The following is a 22,857-nucleotide window of genomic DNA, read 5'->3' as shown; positions in this document are numbered from 1 at the left end:
TGGAGGGGATGGAGTTCGTCCAAACACAATCACTTTCCTATCGCTGCAAATCGCGCTTGACAAGGCCTGGGAAATCTTTGAGGAGATGCAGAGCTAGTTTGGGAATGGATTGACGTAAAGCTTGATCGATTTTCTGGGGCGCGCGAACCAGAGATCATCAAGCTGGTGGCATGAAAGAGAGCTCGCTAAGAGGTGCAACGTTTAACTTTCTTGCTTTCACTCAGAGTCGTCGCGCTTACTAAACGGGTGCTATTATTAAAACAGAGAACGTGCTCTAACCAACTGAGAATTATTAAAACAGAGAACTTATTTGTTACATTATTGAGTTGCACGTTACCAAAATTTCCACGATAAAAACTATATGTTTTTCTGGATTATTGTTTGATTGGGATCCATGAGCCAAGTTCCATGAAACAACTCACCATTGAGCAAAGCATTGTCACACCCATGGTAACGAGCCGTAATGAAAGACCACTTTAGATGACCAGCAACTGCCATTGGAACATTACATGCAAATTTGAGAAGCTCCGGATTTTTGTCCACCTTTGCCTTGATAATAAGTTTCTGCTGCAAATCCAGAATCGAACCCTCCTCCTGCTTGATCATTTCGCAAACATGATCCACACTCTCCTGAAAAGTGCCACAGCCATCCGCAAGCAAAACAAACACCCAGTTATGGCAAATGGTGCTGCTGTAATACTCCTTGCGAAGTGACAGGAGGTCGTTCACCATGACAATGTGGTCGTCCATGACCTTGACGAGCTTACGGATCTCTCCCAAGTTTACAACCGACTCCTCGAGCTTGATTCCAACGCAGAACTCGGTCATGATGCACGCCATCACCTCCATGAATCCAGTGCGGCGGCGAAGGAGCCGATACTCCTCGCTGCTCGGGATCGTGTTCTTCACCTGGTGTTTGACCTCCTCCTCGACGCCATCCAGGTAGCTTGAGAGGATCTTGCAATAGCGAGTGAATAAAGAACTGGGCATTTTCTTGCGGAGTTCCGCCAAAACTTCCTGGTAGAGCAGCAGCACGAGACAATGATCATGCTCCTCATTGGATGCTTTGTAGATTCCAGTGGTGGCAATGCTCCAGACGATGGATTTGAGGCTGCCATAGGCTTCCCTGGTGCTTGACTCGAGGATGTCATCCACCAAGAAGCACACCCACAAATGCTTCCCTGCCAGGAGGACTCTGTCCCTCTCGCCATTGGGATGCATCAAGCAAGCAAAGATCATGATTCTCGACTGGACGATCTTCTTCTGGGCGCTCTCGTCAGTGATGCCTAACTTGGAAATGAACCATTCATCGAGTTCCTGGCTAAGAGAGGAGGAATCCGGGTGGCAAGCACAGGGGATGTTGTTTGGAAGAAGAGGCAACTCGAAACGAGGGACAATCTTTCCCAAGAGAAACTCCATTCTTAGAACTAAAGGAGGAAATCTTACTTTATTTACATATTTAAAACTCAAGCATTTGGCATTTATAATCAAAGAATCATGTATGTATGTATGCAAAACATACAGTAGACTCCCCTCTACTGCCCCCATCTGACAGCTGTACACAAAGCATGCCATAATGCTTGCTGAGTTGCTATCCTAGAACGGACTATTTCAAACTCCACGTGGGATAATTGTTTTGTGGCATGCTGTAGTTGCCACAGAACGGACTATTTCAAACTCCACGTGGGATAACTGTATTCCCCACGTGGGATAATTGTATCCACATTTGAAGTTTAAAGCTTCATTTCTGGGATTGAACCCAGGTCGCCTTTCTTGCTTTAGTAAGAGGCCTCCGTTTAAACCTCCGTGAGTTTCATTTCTCTCTCCTATGTGGCAGATGCCGCGCTCGTTCCTCTCTTTCCTCTAACATGGCTTGCGCTTATGACATGGTAGGCCCTGATAGCAGAGATGGCACTGGCACAGAGGTGGCAATCGACTGATCGGCGATGGAGTGTCTGGGCCATGTTCTTGATCAGATCGACAGGATTTCCAGCACAGTGCTGGGAATGCTGTCCAAGTGCGAGTGTGTCCGGAGCTTTGTGGGATTTTGCGAGCGGCTCTAGCCAATTCTAGAGCAATTAGATGCTGGCCAGGACGGGGAATTGCCAGTGGCGCTGGCGAACGCGCTGTTTAGCAGGGCCGAGTCGGTTCTAGAGGCTTACAAGGAAACAACGAGGCGATCAAGGAGCTCCTGCGTCTCATGCACGGGTTTGCAGATCATCCCTAGCTCCTCGGGAAACAGGAGTTTTTCGTTCTGACCCTCTCCCTCGTGCTGACCAAGACCATGGAGGACGTGACCCAGAGTTTTTGGTTTGCTATGCTGTGTAGCTCTAGCGGAGGATAGAAGACCAGATGCAACATGCTAGATTCTACGTGTAAGTTTTTTTTCTCCATCTTCGGTTTGTTTATGGATCTTGTCTCTGTCTAGATGACTAATGTTGAGAAAAGCTCTCTTGAAGAACACAAAGTGGATCTGGCTCCAATCCAAACTACTTGCTTTCCAACGAGGGAGACGATCGGTGAATCTTTGGAGGTTTCGTGACCAAGTTGAGCGGTGCTGTTGTCTCCAAAGGCATATCATTCTCTGCCAAAACGAATCTGGGGTTAATATACAATCACATGCTCCAATCGTTCATCATATGGTACCGAAGCAACAATCAGTTAAACAGTCTAACTATTAATTTCTCTTGACCTCAAAATGGGGAAACTCTGGCAATAGATTCTGATGCTCTGCCCAAACTTCTTCAAGCTTGATTTGAGTGCCGACTGCAAAGCGGATGTTCGGCTGTAGAAACTGGATCATTCTGCCTTGCAAAGCCGGTGAGATGAAGCGGTTCACTGGGTTCACTCCAGAGGCTGCAATCGTCTTTAGAAATGGCACGGTACATAGTAGCATTCATGGCTTTGTTTGTGCAAAATATTTGTGGATTTGCTTTTATATCTAGAGTGGATTTCTAACCCTTTGGCTCTATTGTGCAATTTAGATTTGCACAAATCCTAGGAAGTATCATGTTTGTCTGTGACTAGTTGTGCAGGGTGGCTTCCCAGTGTCGATCGGCATCTGTGGCAGCAAGTGGCACTCAGGTTTAGGGTGCCACAAAAGTGATTCTATCTGTGATGCCAAGCCATTGGTTAGTGATCTAGGATTTGAACTTTTCTTATAAAATAATGCAACAAGCAATATGTAAAATGACAAAAAAAAATCCAAAAATATTCCATTAAATGTAATGTGGGGTGGTAAAATTTTGGCTACCAAAAAGGGATATCATTAATTTGTAATTTTACTTTGTGAGTGCATGGAATATAAAAAGGGAATATAGAAAATGTGTATATTAATTAGCCTAAAAACCCTAGCTTATATACAAGAGCAAGTCACTATATTAATACTAGTATACAATATCATATTTGTACACTTGGACTTTACATCATCCCCTCCTCTTGGAATAATAAAAAACCATTAAAGTTCTCTTGTAGATAGGGTGGGATCTGGAGGAATGTTAGGAAGAGACATTGGTTAGTCTATAAGTGGTATCAATTGTTTTTGATCCTTTTGTACGAAGTGTTTTAACTACTATACATGCACAATTTCTGAAGGATTGGCCTGCTAGATATTATGTTGATCATTATAAACTTGTAGTTCAACTTGCCGCAACACTCAATATAATCTTTTTTATTAAGCAAGGAGCCCCTTAAATAAACCACATACTGTAAAATGGGGAAAATGGACTAACACCAAATCATCCATTTTGTAATTCACAGATGGATGATGATGAGAGTTATAGTGCCATTGTTGTCCCATTTGTACACGGTTTAAGTGTTTGGCAGACTTTGCTCGAACAAGTGGAAGAATGCTCATTAAATACTAATCCAATGACCTAGTATTGACAACTCGTGGCAATTGCGAAAGTAAACTCAGCTCTATTGGTAATATTGAATCATGACTATATAGGAATTTATATGGTGAAGCACCAACAGAACTCTGAACCCCTATGACATATGTATACCGAAGAAACAACAAATAACTATCCCAATCCAAATGCTAAAAGTTCATATACTTTATGATCATTCCTTTGAATGTTCGAATGAGCTGTTCCATCAAATTGTTTGAATGTGGATGATAAACACTCGTGAAAGTGTGGCATATCCCAATCGAGATGTCAAAACATGAAATGCCTCAACCATAAATGTTGGACCATTATCTAAAAGAATCTACTCCGGATAAGAATGTTGAAACACCACTCAATTGAGGAGGAAGTATCCAAAAATAGTTGCAGAGACATTAATAAGAGCACCAATTTTCACCCAATGAATCAAATAATCAAAAGCAATAATAATATATTCATTGCCACTAGTCGACCGTGAAAAAGGTCCCATAAGCTCAAACACCACCAACTCCAACAAACAGGAAATTGCAATTGACTCTAACCGTCCTTCCGCAACACGAGGGGGAGTATTATAAACTTGGCACCAAATGTAGTTACACATATACTAGATAATATTATGTTGCATCTTTAGCTAATAGAAAGACCTGCACAGCTTCTTGGTCACATGATGATGTTTTATATGCCCATTTAGAACAGGAGAATCATGGTAAGCATGGAAAAACCGTGGAATAAAGACAAAAGGCACCACTAGTTATAAATAATCATCAGGATTTGTCCTCACAAAATAAAGAAGGCCATTTTTAAGGTGATATTAAGAATGTAAATGCCAAAATGGCAAGTCATTAGCAAGTGATGTAGGATTCTCAAACCCATTTTGAGGCCTTCGAATCTATGGCTCAATCTTTTGAGCCTTGCGAACCTTATCAAGAGAAGGTAAATCTTTCTTTGCACCTTGTGGATATTAAACATCAAGTATAACAATTGCTGACGGCACAAAATCCTCATCTAGAAAATCCACAGATGCTAAAATAACAAGCTCGTTAGAAAGATGAAAAGAGAGTGAAAAAGGAAAAGGAGCTTCAGAAAGGGCATCAACATTAGCCATAGAATTCCCTGAGTGATGAACAACATCAAAATCATATATTTGAAATTTCAAAGTCCACCAAACAGTACAACCAACCAGGTTCTTTCACTTCAATAATGAAGTAACTGCAACATGATCACCTTTTAGTAACATCAAAGAATTATGTAAATATGCATGAAATTTCTCAAAACCCTAAATTGCTACTAAACACTCCCTTCTTTATCATGAAGTAGTTCACTTCCACTGGTTGTAATGTATGGCTTATATACGTAATGGGATGGCGCTAACCAGGCACACTCGGGCTCTTTTACATCAACACACTTTCAAGACCAATATTAAAAGCATCTACGTGTAAAATGAAAGTTCGAGTGTAGTTAGGATATGCCAACATCAGAGGAGTTGTCAATAGCTCTTTGAGATCCATAAATGCCTATTCACAATCTAGAGATCAGATGAAAGAAGATGTTGATGACTTCAACAATGCTCGTAATGGTGCAGTGCAATCAAAAAGATGATACACAAAACAATTAAGATACTACATATTGCCTAGGAAGTGCTGCACATTATTCACACTTCGGAGTAGGGAACTTTGAAATAGCTACAAGTTTGTTATGATCAACTTACAAACCTTCATGAGAAATATAGTACTCAAGATAAGTTGTGTCCTTGGACCTAAACATGCACTTCAACTGCTTCAACTTTAAACTAACATCCTGTAGCCGATCCAACACTTTACAAACATTACGTATATGCTCCTCCCACGTCCCCTTTGAGTGGATCAAGACATCATCAATGAAGTCAGTAGTCACTTCCGGCATATCGCAAAGAACCTCATCCATCATCCGCTAGAAAGTTGTTAAAGCATTGTTCAGACCAAATGGCATCACCAAGAACTCATACAAACCAAATGGTGTATGAAAAGAAATTTTAGGAATATTTTCTTCAGCCATCGTACTTACTAATACCTAGAAGCAAGATTTAGCTTGGCGAACCAACAACTTCTCCCCAGATGATCCAAGAGATGAGCAGTGTGAGGAAGAGGGTACACATCTAAAATCGTCACTTCATTTAATGGATAATAGTCAATGTAGAAACAAATACTCCTATCAGGCTTTATCATAAGATGAGGTTCACATGCCTCAGGACTCTATAACTTTTGGTTAACACCTTTCTCCAACATCTCCTTAATGTTTGTAAAAATCTTGATCTCTTGGGTGACTGATGACAAACAAGAACCTTGATTGGACGGGCATCCCCAATTGGAATTGAATAACGTATGGCAATCTTGGCCCTAGATGATAGGTCAAATTCAAAGAGATTAAAATACTCCTTCATGAGCTAGTCAACCGCTACAACACAAAGACTGTCGAAGGGATCGAAAAAGGGAAGAGCGAAACAAAATGTAAGTCACAAATTTTTCCTTTTCAATTTGCCAGCTTACTTCGTCTATCCGACCAACACCACCTTGGCTTTAACTAAGTTCCCTCGCTAAGGTTCCCGCATATGGTACCAGCTTCTACTTGGTCCTACTTGGTTTCAGCTACTCACTGCACGAGCAACAGAGCGTTAGCCATCCATCCATGGATTCCCAAATCTTTCCCAGTCCCCCTCCCTGGGTTAGACTAGACTTAAGGTTCGGCTACACTCCCTGCATGCACAAGCAGCCAAACACACCAAGCCTCCATGTTCCTAACATCCCTTGGTACAATAAGACTTGATCATGGGACCCTCTAAATCCCAAGCCTTGGGTGCAACACTTGCTTCGGGACATTGGGGTGAAAAAGCATGGCCTAACGGCCCGATATGAGTACCTCTAACCCCCCTCCCCCCCCCCACTTCCATCCCAAGGGGAAGGTCCAAGCCCCTAGGAAAGGCGAGGACCAATGAGCCACAAGGTACTCAAGTGGGGCACCACTCCACATGAGCCAGGAGCGCAGCAGTCGGTTTTCCTTTCAGGAGTGGGAGCTGCTCTTGAGCACTTCCTTGGGTGGCCCCTCTGGCACCACCGAAGTCCATGCTCACTCCCACTCAAGGCCCCTCAGCCTCAGTCTCAACCTCAAGTCAGTTTGGAAGCACCATTGGAGAGTTCTTTCAAGACTGGTTCCTAGACCTCACTATCCCTACTATACTTTTGGAACCCCCTACAGCCCCCCCAGGAGACACACGCTTTGGGCTTTCACCCCTTGACCTGTATTAGTACTTAGACTCGGTCTCGGACTCGATCTCGGACCCAACTTTGGACTCGATCTCAGACTCGATCTCAAACTCGATCTCAGACTCGATCTCAGACGCGACTTCGGACTCGACCTTGGACTCGGTTTCAGACCCGATCTCAGATCTCAGACTCTGTCTCGAACTTGGTCTCAAACTCAGTCTTGAACTCGGTCTCCGAGTCATCCTTGAACTCGATCCCGGACTTTATCTCGAACTTGGTCTTAGAGTCGGTCTTGGACTCGATCTCAGACTCGGTCCCATCCAATGAACTCTTTGTCATGTCGGTTATGCTTTTGGGGATCCTTTAGCCTACAACACATTGGGGAGTTAATTCCTTACAACTTCACCACCCATAAAAGAAGTTCGATACCCACATCAAATGTCTCTTTTTATCCTACGACTTGTTGGCCATGTCTCCGAGGGCATCCCCCCACTTAGTGGTGTGCCTAAATTAGCCTCCCCGGCCAAGAGCCCATGATAACAGAATATAGGTGTCCCTATACCCCTCACCCCACCATGCCCTAGTATGGGGTTGGGACTTGAACCCAACCCTGTTTTAGGCTTTGGGCTTTCACCCCTTGACCTGTATTAGTACTTAGACTCGGTCTCGGACTCGATCTCGGACCCAACTTTGGACTCGATCTCAGACTCGATCTCAAACTCGATCTCAGACTCGATCTCAGACGCGACTTCGGACTCGACCTTGGACTCGGTTTCAGACCCGATCTCAGATCTCAGACTCTGTCTCGAACTTGGTCTCAAACTCAGTCTTGAACTCGGTCTCCGAGTCATCCTTGAACTCGATCCCGGACTTTATCTCGAACTTGGTCTTAGAGTCGGTCTTGGACTCGATCTCAGACTCGGTCCCATCCAATGAACTCTTTGTCATGTCGGTTATGCTTTTGGGGATCCTTTAGCCTACAACACATTGGGGAGTTAATTCCTTACAACTTCACCACCCATAAAAGAAGTTCGATACCCACATCAAATGTCTCTTTTTATCCTACGACTTGTTGGCCATGTCTCCGAGGGCATCCCCCCACTTAGTGGTGTGCCTAAATTAGCCTCCCCGGCCAAGAGCCCATGATAACAGAATATAGGTGTCCCTATACCCCTCACCCCACCATGCCCTAGTATGGGGTTGGGACTTGAACCCAACCCTGTTTTACTAGGGGGTTGGAACTCGAACCCAACCTCCATAGAATATGTCTATGGATTCAACATCCCCATGGGGAGTCAGGCGTAGTTCTCTACGCTTGGTCGACTTAGCTAACCCATGCCAATTAGCTTACCTTCAGCTCACCTTCAGGTCCTAACATATGCCATTGCTCAACTTCACAAATTAATACTTTAATTGAACTTTACATAAGTACATAGAGTTTTGCCTTGCAGAAATTCCTCCACTAGATCTCACGTGTTCGTTAGGTTCTCCTCCGGTTCCCATGTTACTTCAGAGTGTGGAAGTCCTTTCCACTTCACATGGAACTCTCTCACCTTGCGTCTTTATTGTTTACTTTTGTGTGCATTGAGGATGGCCTCCACTTCGTATTCCTCTTCCCCTTGGATAACCTCAGGTAAAGGTCTCACTTGGTCCTTGGGAAGCGGATCTTCAAAGTATGGCTTGAGTAGGTTCACATGGAACACTGGGTGCATCTTCTCCATCTCTCGAAGAAGTCGGAGGGGGTAAGCCACTTTACCGATTCGTGCCTCAATCTTGTAAGGCCCCGCAAACTTGTTTAAAAAACTCAAGATCAGTTCATTTCTAGGAATACATGTATCTTACTTTTGGGTCAACTTCTGGCTGATCCCACTTGGTAACCCTAGGTTTTTAGTGTTCAACCACACCTTCTCCCCAGGTTGGAACTCTACGTCCCAACACTTCTGGTTTGCATACTTGGTTTGCCTTTGTTGAGCCCGTTCCAAGGAATCCCTCACTAGATTCCAAATGTTAAATCTTTCCACCGTGAATGCCTTCACTGTGGGTAACTCTTCATGATACTCAGCCATGCCAAGTTCCACAAGGCCTTCAATAGCTCGCCCATTGATGACTTCCCATGGACTCACCTTGATACTTGAGTGTGGTGAGTTGTTATAGCATATTTCCACAAGTCCCAAATGACTTACCCAATCAGTCTAGTATCCGGAAACATAGCATTGCAAATAATCCTCCGGCTGCCTATTCACCCTTTCCATTTGTCCATCTATTAAGAAGTGTTAGTGCTATCCAGCTTGACTTAATACCCAATACTTGTCTATGGGTGATATGCTGTACTGAATTTCAACTTGGTGTGATACTGTTCCAGGAGAGTTCTCCAGAACTTACTGGTGAAGATCTTATCTCGGTCTGAGATGATCTCCTCTGGCCTCCTCACACTCGAACCACTTGTTCAAAGAATAGTTTCGCCACACCTTCCGCATTCACTTCTGTTGTGGTGGGTATGAAATGTGCCATCTTCAAAAATTGGTCCACCACGAATATCGCATTAAACCCCTCACTTGGGGGGAGTTCCGTGATAAAGTCCATCGTAAAACATTTCCATGGACGACACGACTTTGACCTGCTCACATGTTGGACATGTTGGACATGTTTTTACATAGTCTTGGACATCCTTAGCCATATCTGGCCAATGGTACTTCCTCTTGAGTAAGCCCATCGTCTTAGGCACTCCGCCATGTCCCGCAAGACGTCCGTCATAACACTCTTCTAAGGCTACCTTCCTTAATTCCCCTTCTGGAACATACACTCTCGTTTGCTTGTAATAGATGAGTCCATTGCATTCCGCATAGCCTGTTTTCTTTTCTGTTGGCAACTCACCTCTCTAGTGAGCTTCCCATGCCTCTAGATTCCTCAGCAACACTTCTTGTGCTAGACCATTGTTCTCATATGCTGTCCGCACATCATCCCAAAAGGTTGCTGTCGCGCTGGATATTGCCAACTTCAAGCTCGCTTTTTGACTTAGTGCATCCGCCACAATGTTGCTCTTCCCAAGCTTCTACAGAATCTCACAATCAAACTCGGCCAAAGCATTGGCCCAGCGACCTTGTTTCCCTCTCAAGTCGGGCTGTGATAAGAAGTGTTTCGTTGCCACATTGTTCGTGTAAACCTTGAAGTGTCTCCCAAGGTAGTGTCACCACTCCTTGAGCGCCTTGACCACCGCAAACAATTCTTTCTCATGGGCAGGCCATTTCTATTGAGCCTTGTCCAATTTCTTCGAGAAGAATGCTACTGGATGGTTGTCTTGCTTCAAAATTGCGCCCAATGCAAAGTCTGAAGCATCCGTTTCTACCTCAAAGTCCTTACCAAAGTCTAGTAACGCCAACACAGGAGCCTTCCTCAACTTCCTTTTGAGGTGGACAAATGCTGCCTCGCATTCCACTGTCTATGCCATATTCCCTTTTCCCGTTTGGTCTGTTAAGGGCAAGGCTACTCTCAAATAATGTTTGATAAACTTTTGGTAGTAGTTGCATAACCCCAAGAATGCCTTTAACTCGTGTACATTCAATGGTCGCTCCCAATCCTGGATCACTTGGACCTTCTCGGGGTCCACCTTGAGCCTGTCCTTGCCCACCACATGCCTGAGAAACTTTACCTCTTGTTAAACAAAGTCACAATTGCTCTCTTTAACATATAGTTGGTGTTCCCTTAGTTTCTCAAACACCTTCGTCAAGTGTTCGGCATGCTCCTCTAACATTTTGCTATAGATCAGGATGTTGTCAATATAGACGACCATAAAATGATCCAAATAGGGTACAAAGATGTGGTTCATCAATGCCGAAAACATTACCGATGCATTGCATAGCCCGAAGGGCATCACTAGAAACTCAAAACTCCCATACCTTGTTTGACAGGTTGTCTTTTCGACATCTTCCTCTGCTACCCTGATTTGGTAGTATCCTGACCTTAAGTCAATCCTCAAGAAAGATTTTGCCTTTCCTAACTTATCGAACAGGTCCTCAATCCTTGGCAAAGGGTATTTGTTCTTCTTTATATATTTATTGAGCAACCGGTAGTTTATGCACATGCGCATAGATCCATCTTTCTTTTTCACAAATAACACCAGCGCCCCATACAGCGACTTGCTCAACCTAACATACCCTTTGTCCACCAACTCCTCTAGTTGGCGCTTGAGCTCCTCAAGTTCCTTTTTGTTCAAACAATGGGGGGACAAACCACTGCCTCAGCACCCTTGACCAGCTCAATCTTATATTCTATTGGTCGTGCGAGGGGCAACCCCGCCGGTAGCTCTTCCGGCATGGTATTCTAGAATTGGTCCAACACCCACTAGATCACTAAAGGTACTTCTTCCATTCCCATCTTTTTGTCACTCTTCACCAAGAGTAAGCACAAAAATGCTGCCTTGGTTCCTTTAGTGAGTTGTCCTCTCGTGGACACTAGGTTTAGGCAGGAATCTTTGGCCTTGCATTACCCTACCTTTAGATCTTGGGCCTCCACCCTGGATCTTCTTTTTTGGGCATTCGCTAGTACCACAAGGTTTCTACTTTGTCCATGCAGGGCTACCATGAACTGATTGAACTAATCTATCTTGAAGATTACATCAAATCCTGCCATATCTAATATGGTGAAATCCATATTTACTTTCCATGTCCCTACTTCGACTCTCACTTGTCGAAGTACCTCATCAGTGCTTTGGCTACCTTGAACAAATTCTATTGTCCTTGGTTTGCCCAGCTGCTGCACCGTTAATTTGGCTTGCCAGATTATGTCTGCAGCCACAAAATTATCCGAAGCACCCGTGTTAATAAAGATCTTAACAAAGCTACCTCCGAGCTTCCCTCAAAGGGCTAGTAGATGTCGCGAATGACTCTCTACCAAAGTTGCTCGTGTAATGAGTAACTTTGAGTTAGGGACTAAATCATATACCTCAGTTTGGATTTCACCCGACTTAATGGCCATATTGGCTCTGGCCTTCTTCAGGTAAGGACATTCCCTTGAGAAGTGTCCCGCTTCACCGCAGTTGTAGCATATGTTATTCCCCACGCTATTAGCCAACTTGCCCTTCTTATCCATGGGTTTGTACTCACTCGCTGGCCACTAGATCTACCCTTCCGAAACCCTAATGACTCATTCTTAGAGAAACTCTTCTTGAATTTCTTTTTGCTATATGTTCCCCTTGGTTTGGCCCCTTTGTTAAACATGGACCCCGACCCCGTCGTGTTCCCCTTTCACAGGTTATTGTTGAAATGCACCTTGATAGCCGCATCCAATGCTTCCTTGTAGTTGGTCAGGTTCCAACGCATCACCTCGCCGCGAGCCCAAGTTTGCAACCCTAATATGAAGGCATGGAACATATCCATATTACCTATATCTGTGACCAGTATCCTCTTTGCCATAAACCCATTCACATACTCTTGAATGATTCTAGTCTATTTCAACCTATTTAGCTCATCCCTTAAGTGCAAAGTAGCATTTAAAGGAACGTATGTCGCGCAGATCCTTGCCTTCATCATTTCCCAAGTGGCCACCAGTCCTTCGTTGGCCTCTATCATTCTCCACCATGACTTGGCATTATCTGCCAAGTATGGTTTTGCACATGGGACCTTCTCTGACCTCGGTAACCACAATACTTGAAAGTAGTCCTCCATATCGTAAAACCAATCCTCCACCACCTTATAGTCATTCACTCCTTGAAGACCGGTGGGGGCTTTGGTTTGTACTTCAGAACTGCTTGAGGGACTGAGTCCACTTCGGTCTGTTCGACCTTGTTTGGTTCTGCCTCAGTCCTTACCGAAGGATTTGCACCTTTTGCGCTGCCAGCATCCACAGTCTTTTGTTTTTTCTTCCGCTTCTCGTCACGCTTTAGCTTGCATACAAGAGTCTCTAGCAAGGCGTTGGTCTGTGCCAATTGTTCTTCTAGAACGTCCAATCGAGCCTTGGACAACCGAACCTCACCACCAGACTCCTATTTGAAAGTTTCCTCACTAAAGTCCTCCTCATGTAAGGATTCCTCATCCATAGCCTCTTATTCAACCGGAGGCTCAAGCTCTAGTGGAGGTTCCGTCTCTGCCTTGGTTTGTTTACACCCTACCTTTGCCATCTCCCAGCAATCCGCCTCTATCCTTCGCTAGAACTGAGGAAAAGGCTTCGATACCAAATTGTAAGCCATAAATTTTTTCTTTCTAATTTGCCAGCTTACCTCGTCTATTCGACCAACACCGCCTTGGCTTTAGCTAAGTTCCCTCTCCAAGGTTCCCGCCTATGGTACCAATTCCTACTTGGTCCTACTTGGTTTCAGCTATTCACTGCACAAGCAATGGAGCGTTAGCCATCCATCCACAGATTCCCAAATCTCTCCCAATCCCCCTCTCTGGGTTAGACTGGACTTAAGGTTCAGCTACACTCCCTGCAGACACAAGTAGCCAAGCACACCAAGCCTCCAGGTTCTTAACATCCCTTGGTACCACAAGACTTGATCATGGGACCCTCTAAATCCCAAGTCTTGGGTGCAACATATGCTTTAGGACGCCGGGGCGAAACACCGTGGCCTAATGGCTTACCTCTACCCCCCCACTTCCATCCCAAGGGGAAGGTCCAAGCCCTTAGGAAAGGCGAAGACCAATGAGCCACAAGGTACTCAAGTGGGGCACCACTCCACATGAGCCAGGAGCACTGCACTTGGTTTCCCTTTCGGGAGTGGGAGTTGCTCTTGAGCACTTCCTTGAGTGGCCCCTTTGGCACCACTTGAGTCCATGCTCACTCCCACTCAAGGCTCCTCAACCTTAGTCTTAACCTCAAGTCAGTTTGGAAGAACCATTGGAGAATTCCTTCAAGACTAGTTCCTAGACCTCACTATCCCTACTATACTTTTGGAACCCCCTGCAACCCCCCCTGGGAGATGCACGCTTTGGGCTTTCACCCCTTGACCTGTATTAGTACTCGAACTCAGTCTCGGACTTGATTTCGGACTTGATCTCAGACCCAACTTCGGACTCGGTCTCAGACTCGATCTTGGACTCGACTTTGGACTTGACCTCAGACTCGGTCTTAAACCTGTTCTCGGATCTCGGACTCAATCTCAAACTTAGTCTCGAACTCGGTCTCGAACTCGGTCTCCGAGTCAGTCTCGGACTCGATCCCGGACTCTATCTCGAACTTGGTCTCAAAGTTGGCCTTAAAGTCAATCTCAGACTCGGTTCCATCCGATGAACTCTTTGTCATGTCAGTCATGCTTTCAGGGATCCTTTAGCCTACGACACCTCGGGGAGTTGGTTCCTTACACAAAACAAAAACATAGGAGGAAGTAATGGAGGGACAAAAGTAATGGAAGCAAAGGTAGAAGTAGAGCAACGAAGAGGTACGAAAATGAGAGGAATGGATGAAATATAAGGAAGTATGAGACAAGAGGGAGAAGTCTCAAAGTCACACTTGGCATAATTGCACTGCAACCAATCCATACCAAAGATGAGGTCAAAAGCTTGACTCGACACCACCCACAATAACTACAACCAAAGCTCGAAATTGCCCATATGCACAACAAAGTTTGCCTCATCCTATGCACATGCATGTGTACAGCTGTTGCCATAAAGAATGAAACTGACTCTACTGCACGACACAAGTGTAAATAGCAACGTATGGCAATAGGTCAAGCAATAAAAGATAAACTCAAACTTGTATCAACTAATCTAAAGAGAATAATAGGAGACCACTTGTTATAAAAACGAGCTTGGAAAGTAAACATTAGATGAACTGGTGTTGAGTGAAGCCATTGATGATACTCCCAAAAGAAAGATTGACTTATTTGCATAAGGTCCCTCCATTACTTGCATGACTCCTCATTTCCCATATGCATTTTGATGTCCAAACCTTCCACTGTAGTAGCACCAATAAAACGTTATTGAAGCTAAGGTCTCCATCCAGGAAATGATGGCCACCAATCTAAAAAATGCTGACAACACCAATAAGTGTGACCAACTTTATCACACGCATAATAACAAACATCACAGCCATAACCACGTCCTCACCCTTGTCCTTGGACTCGAGTAGCAGCAGCATCAACCTTCATTAGAATAGGACCATCACCCACAGGAAGTGGAGTTGAAAGACGTGCAGCAAGAAGTGGAAAAAACAATGTTTTATAACATTATGCTAAGCAAAAAGCATCATCAAGGGTGGCTGGAGCAAGTGCATGCACAAGTCCGACAAGATCTTGACAAAAGGCTAGCCACAACATTCTTAGCTTGATCCGCTCCAATATATTTGGCTTTGCATGAAGCAAGAGGCTTTGAAAACAAATGCCAAATTGTATTACCGACTCAAATGGCCCTTGACAAAGATGATGCAATTATTAGAACGCATCATCACAATTGTTAGCATGTCCGAATGCATATTTGAAGACGTATGGGAGAACACTCCAATCCCCATGAGTGGCTGCACTCAAACCATTGTACCATTGCAACACCAATACGTGGGAAACTCATGCAAATATCAAGCATCATCCCAAGAATGATATGTGACAATCACCGTGAAGTGATCGAACCAATAATACACATCATCCCCAGGATTCCTATAAAAGAACTCCGGCTGAATGCAAGGATTGGCACCAAAAGTAGGAGTTGTACCACGTGCTGTGAATGCCACCATCAATTGAGTTTGGTTGTTCAATTGCAATCGCATAGCATCAAGCAATTGCACCAACTGCTACTCCAAAGTCAAAGGAGGAGAAGACTCCTGATCTGCCATGAAAATGAATGAAAAAGAGAGCAAAATAAGAGAAATGAAAAAAAGTTAGAAGGAAAGGGAGATCTAGACAATGCAAAAGCTAGATCTAAACCAAATTCCTAAAAGGAAAGAACAAAAGAAAGGAAATTGAAAAAACTAGATTTAGATAATGCAAAAGTTAAATTTAAACCAAAATCCCAAATCTAAGCACTCCTCAGGGACAATCAAAGGTGCCCCTCTCCTCCACTAATGTGAGTGCATGGAACATGAAAAAGGAATATGGAAAATGTGCATATCAATTAACCCAAAAACCCTAATTTATATATAAAAATGAGTGGTCCAGATTGAAACTAATCTGACAGCTACTAAATTCCCACTACATTAATATTAGTATATAGCATCATAGCCGTACACTTGGACCTCACAATTCTAATTTTTCTATAACACTTTTTAAAGTGTTGAAATGTTAGTTATTTCAAGTGAATTTTTCCTGTGAATTTTAAAAAAGTCTTGGTCAAAAGCCAACAGTGTATGGATCATGCATTGCACAACAACTTTTTCTAGTTACCTAGATAGATGTGATAGATTGTTATGTCTCTTTATGCTGTTGGATAACTAATTAAGCTAGTTGCATGCTAATTAAGCATTTCTAACTTCCATAACTTTTTTTCTAATACAATTTTGTTTCCCATAATAGAAGGCCACAACCAAGCTGCTAATCCGGCCACTAGCCACTCATTCTTGCAGGCCTCGGCAAAGTGCTCTTCAAAGAGATCAGGGCCGAGTAATGGGACAAAGCTCAGGATGATCTAAGCACCTTGTCTCAGTCCACTACTATCCAGCACTCGATGCTAGGGTGGGTAAGAGAGGATTCCAAGTGAAAACGACATGCTGTCAAAGAGCTGATCACACTAAAAAATTGGAGACAAGGCTAGATATTCAAGGCACGAGATGGATCACATTTTTATAAAAAGCGTACTACTAGTTGCACAAGCTAGCTTCGCTCATCCAAATTGACATATGGCAATTTCCATTGACAAAGTAAATCAGCTATTTTGCAATGTGTCTTAGAATTGTGCATGTCCAAATAAACTATTAAACTACCTTATACTCACCATCTTGGTTGTTCTAAAGGAAAAGCTATGGGAATTGGGCATTTCCTTGTAGAGCTCTGCCATGACTTCCACCAAGAGTAGTAGCACAAGATGATGATGATTATGCTCCTTGGATGCTTTGTAGATTCCAATGGTGGCAATGCTCCAAATGATAGATTTGAGGGCGCCATAACCTTCTTGGCTGCTTGACTTAGAGGATGTCATCCACCAAAAAGTATACCCACAAATGCTTCCATCAAGAGGACTTTGTTTCTCTTGCCATTTGATGAAGAGATAAATATTTTCTCTTGTATATCTTTCCAGGCAGAATAAAAGAAGGAAGGTTACACGAAATAGAGTTACATTTAAGTTTAAGCATCCAAAGAAGAAAGACTCAACCTAAACGAAAAACAATTAGGAATGATTATAAAATCATGTAATATATAAATAGCATTTAGACGTGCTAAAAAACAACCCTCATTTATTATTGTATGCATTTGCATTAAATTAATCATTTTTTCTCCCACCTATGACTATTTGTGCAAAATAGAGTTGAAAGAATAATATATGTTTATCTTTACTCACGCTTTTGGAGTCTGAAGCTAAACTCTCCATTCTATTCTCTTCTATCTTCTTCTCTTTTACTCTTCTTCTTCTATATTCTCGTTTTTGTATATTTATCACTATTTTGCAAGCAAGGGCAAAAATGTGAGGACAGGCAAAAAAAGCTTTACTCACCATTAGGATGCATCAAACAAGCTAAGAGCATGACTCTTGACTGAACGATCTTCTTTTTGGCACTCTCGTCAATGATACCAAGGTTGGAAATGAGCCATTCATTGAGCTCTTGGCTGAGAGAAGAGGAATCTGAGTGGCAAGCAAAGGAGATGTTGTTTGGAAGAAAAGCAACTCAAAGTGAGGGACAAGCTTCAAGAGTCTTTATTTCAGTCACCACTGGAAGATCTTATCAATCTATCTGGATAGCATCCAGGAGGTCAAACACCAAATCAATAACATGATCCCGAGCAGCAAGGAGTATTGGCTTCTCCACCACTGCACTAGATTCATGGAGGTGATGGCATGCATCATAACTGAGTTTTGTGTGGGAATCAAGCTTGAGGAATTGGTTGTAAACCTGAGAGAGATCTGTGAGCTCATCAAGATCTTGGATGACCACATTGTCATGGCAAATGACCTCTTGTCACTGCACAATAAGTATTACAATGGCACTAATTGCCACAACTGGTAATTGTTTTGCTGCACATGATTGTGTGACTTTCCAGAAGAGTGTGGACCATGTTTATGAGATGATCAAGCATGACTCCATTATACCTTAGAACTAGGCTTGTTGTTCTGGTTTTCCACATTCAATTGTAAGTTAAGATATGTGTCGCCCCAATGTGATAGGTAAACCTTCTTATCACAACTTTTGTGTCACAACATGGCCCAGAGATGAATGAATGAATGAATTCACAAATTTTTGCTGGACTAAGCTTCATGGACCCTCTTGATGCCTCTATCCGAGTAATTATAAAATGTAGAGATGTTTAGTAGCCATCTTAATAATTAGGAACTTAATTAGCACTGTTTTAACCTGGGCATGTTACCACTTTATTTTATATGTTTTGTATGGCTTGAGTTTGACTCCAGGCATTTTGTTTTGTGTTTTCACTTGCATTGCAAGCTAGAGCCAGCTTGGTGTCTTACCACTTGATTGATTAGTGAAGAACTGACTGGTGAAACCGGTGCTTCCTATTCTTGAGCCTGTCTTACTGGATCCCAGTAAAGAGCAGCATATGATTGCTGGCTTGTAGTGCAACTTGCACATAAACTAAAGCCATGGTCACGAAATTAATCTTTGGTTTGCTTTTGAAGAGGAAAGCTTTATTATAGAAAAACTTTGCACGATTAAAGATGGATTGCATCATTCCTAACATCTAAAGTCAATATGGTTTTTTGCCTTTTCAATTGATATGTGGACTTAGGTCCCTCTAAGTGATGTGAGAGTGAAAAAGCAAAGCCCTTGAAAATGATCAAAATGAATGAGGGGCAGGAATCTTTTGGCTACCATGCATTGCCATTATAGTGAGAGTTTGAAATTAATTTATTGCAAAATGTCAAAGAATGAATATTATACAAAATTCATTTGTATTATGTAGATAAAGGTGACAGCCTTCTCAAAGTCAAAAAACCTTGAGTAGTTGATTTATTTTAGAAACAAAGGTATGGCAACAAATATGTGATTGTGCATGGGAACATTATATATTTACACATGTGTGGATTTATTTTATTTTTTTTGAGTTGCATGCAAAATATTATGCACACAATCACTTTTTGATTGCTATATAAGCAATCAAAACATGATTATGTGTATAATATTTTTGTCATGGGGTATGCCATGTATGCTTGGGTCATGACACCTTAAATTACCATGTAAAAGTGATGCCACATCATCCTAGATAGCATTATGTCACCACAAATTTAGTAAGTGTTCTATATGAGCAAGTATTTAGCATAAAGTATGCAACACTAATTTCTATCATGTGAGATAAATATTTCACAACTCTTTTTTTCCTTTTACAATATCATATAAAGATGAAATTCATGAACAATCTGTGGAGCAATGGGATAGAAAGCATCATCACCAAAATTGAGGTTTTGAATGGGATCTTCTTGGCTCATCACAACATCACACATTATAATGGAGTGCTTATTTAGTGCTTTCTTGGTCGTAACTGCCAACTTTTGTTCCTTCAACAAGCAGGCAAATGTTAATTCCTATATAGATTAGCCATAAGTGTATATGCAACTTTGCTCCTCTTATCAATCTTTACCAAAGAGTCATATGCAATCTTCCCAACCTGCATATTTTTCCAATTCTTACACCCGCTCAAAATAATAATCCAAGTTACACAGCTTGGCTCTAGAAGCATAAATTTTAACACCATCAATATCTTATTTAAATGGCTTACTTATCCCAAAAGATCAATCACTCCTTGGTAATGCTCACACTTAGGACAAATGTCTCCATTGCATACAAGCACTCTTTTCCTTGTTTCACAAACCCCACATAGTTACAAATGCTAATGATTGAGAGGAATGTAAAGCTATCAAGAAGAAGGCCAAGATGTTGCATGTTGTGAAAGCTTTCAAACATGGAGGTAGTGTCTCCTTAGTGACTGTATTTAGCTACAAATACCATCCAAGCCACAAGATTGATGGCATCAAGTCAAAAACCTATTGTCAGGAATCCCCCAATTCTTACCACATTCCTGACTCTCGCCGGATTCCTGACCTGCAGACCACATTCCTGATTCTCGAGACACTTCCCTATTCCTGACTCTCGAGACACTTCCCTATTCCTGACTCTCAAGACACTTCCCGATTCCTGAGTCTTGAGCCACATTCCTGATATTGATGTGGCGCCTCCTTGACCTCAGCTATATTTAGGCCGTCCTCGATCCAAGAGTGGTGGAGATTCATCAACCTATAGTATATATAGGTTAGCCTTGTTCCATTTCTCCACAATCTGAATTAACGCCAGTCTAAGGCCTCTTCTTTGTTTCCACTAGCTTTTCTCTTTGTCTTTAGCATTTTCTAGTCTTGATCTAGTTGGGGGTCTTGACAGTTTGATTCAGATTATGCTTTTTGCTTTTCTTTTAGCTCGTTTTGATTATTTGATTGCCTTTGTCTTTTTCCCCCTTTCTTTTCTTTCTTTTTGCCAATGGAGTCTCCAAGCCATCCTGATTTCTTTGCTGAAGTCCTTGCAAAAATCCAGTCTGAGAATACTAAGCTGAAGGCAACCCTTCTTCGCATGCAGCAGGAGCTTGCTTCACTTTCGGCTCAAGGATCCAGCAAAGTTCCTGAACCGAAGGTGAGTTTCCCGGCGAAATTTTCAGGCAAGCGTTCGGAGCTTCGTGGATTTTTGAACCAAATGGAGCTGATCTTTGCACTTCAACATTGGCGGTACCCCACTCCCAAGTCTCAAATCGGCGTGATTGGGACGTTGCTCGAGGGTGCAGCTTTGTCATGGTTTTCTCCTCTTCTGGAGAAGAGCATGAAAGGGGTCATGGTTCCGGAGTTGATGGATCTTCAATTGTTCAAAGAGAAGCTCGAAGCATGTTTTGGCGAGACGGATTGGGTTTAGGCTGCTACCACAAGGATGAGACGTCTCTCTCAGGGGTCTCATCCTACCTCAATCTACGCTGCAGAGTTCCAACTCCTTGCCTTGGACACTCAGTGGGATGAGCGGGCCCTGATTGACCAATTTCGTTTCGGCCTCAACAACGGTGTCAAGGATTTGTTGCTCACCATGGAGGATCCCAAGGACCTGTCGGACGCCATCAACAAAGCTGTTCGATGTGACAATCGTCTCTTTGAACGTCGTCAGGAAAGTCGCCGCGCCACTGTTTTTCTGTCCCAGACTCAGGAATCCCAGCTTGAGTCTTCGGGGCATAGTCCTGAACCTACTGCTCCGGTCCTGATGGATATTTCTGGTACTCCCCGACTCATTAGAGGGAAGTTGAGTCTTGCTAAGAAGCAACGTCAAATATCTTATAATCTTTGCCTCTACTGTGCTGATCCTAATCACAAAGCAGCTGTGTGTCCCAAGAAGCCTCCCCGACTGCTCGAGTTCACTCTGCCTTAAAGTCCACCTCTGTTGCAGTCGGGAAACGACTCTGTCCAAACAGAGTAGGAGCTGTCTGTTTGGACTCCCCGAATAAAAATCACTTTTCTTCCTTATCAAGCTCCTCACCACCTTTCATCAAAGCCACCACCAATTCTCGCAACTTCCGTGTCCCATGTCTCCTTTCTTTCACCGGACAATCAGGACTCAAGGCTTTGGCACTACTGGACTCGGGTGCAACTTCTTGCTTCATGGACATGGACTTTGCTACCCGACATCACGTTCCTCTTTCTCCTACCATACGGGATCTGAGGGTTGAAGGCATCGGCGGGCATTTTGTGTCTTCATCTTCTAGACTTAGGGAAACGTTGCCTGTTCGAGTACACATCGGGTCCACCGTCACCGATATCGCCTTCAACATCATCAACAGCAAGTCCTCCTCTGTGGTGCTCGGTCTTCCTTGGTTCCAACTACATCAGCCTCAGATTTGTTGGAAGGACTTACAGCTCATCTCTCCCACATCACCATCTCCCACGGCTTCCCCTGCTGTTCATCGAGTCCGAATCAGGAAAAGTTCCCTAAACTCAAATCAGGGTTCTATTCCTGACTCTACGAAGTTTTCACCCTCTTCTTTTTCCTCTCTTCCATCTTACACTGGACAGTATCCTCGTCTCATCATTCCATTTAGTCATACACCTCCTCTTATCCCCACAATCACTATGAAAGAACTCCTTTATGAAGAACCTATTTTCCTTTTTGCTTTGCATGTTTTTCTTGTTAGTCTTCCTAAGAAGTATCATGATTTTGGGGATGTGTTTGATAAGAAAAAAACTAGTGTACTGCCTGCTCATCAGCCTTATGACTGTCCCATTGATTTATAGGAAGGAGCGTCACCTCCGTGGGGGCCTATCTACGGGTTATCCCCGTCTGAGCTTAAGGCCCTCAAAGAGTACATGGATGAGAACCTTGCCTCGGGGTTCATTCAACATTCGCAGTCCCCAACTGGAGCGCCTATCTTCTTTGTCAAGAAGAAGGATGGGAGTTTGCGGCTAGTCATCGATTACCGAGGTTTGAACAAGGTGATTGTTCGGAACCGCTATTCGCTGCCCCTGATCTCGGACCTGTTGGAACGCCTCGGCGGTGCCCACTTCTTCACCAAGATTGACCTCCGTGGCACATACAACCTGATCTGGATCCGGCCTAGTGATGAATGGAAGACTGCGTTCCGAACCCGCTATGGCCACTTCGAGTACACTGTCATGCCATTTGGCTTGACA

General features: G+C 43.3%; 1 protein-coding gene across 1 annotated transcript; it reads right to left on the bottom strand.

The window, feature by feature from the left end:
* Positions 1-357: 357 nt before the first annotated feature.
* LOC9639226 (microbial Terpene synthase-like protein 30) lies at positions 358-1,419 on the bottom strand. Its single transcript, XM_002977356.1, has one exon. The coding sequence runs from the start codon at positions 1,417-1,419 to the stop codon at positions 358-360; it is 1,062 nt and encodes a 353-aa protein (XP_002977402.1).
* Positions 1,420-22,857: the final 21,438 nt, after the last annotated feature.

This window comes from Selaginella moellendorffii, unplaced genomic scaffold, assembly GCF_000143415.4.
Source record: "Selaginella moellendorffii unplaced genomic scaffold, v1.0 SELMOscaffold_34, whole genome shotgun sequence".
Classification (NCBI taxonomy): Eukaryota; Viridiplantae; Streptophyta; class Lycopodiopsida; order Selaginellales; family Selaginellaceae; genus Selaginella; species Selaginella moellendorffii.
The sequence above is the reverse complement of the archived record's forward strand: the minus strand, read 5'-3'. Positions and strand labels throughout refer to the sequence as shown.

Coding starts and splice junctions, on each gene's coding strand:
- LOC9639226 (XM_002977356.1), bottom strand. CDS start 1,419: ATGGAGTTTCTCTTGGGAAAGATTGTCCCTCGTTTCGAGTTGCCTCTT.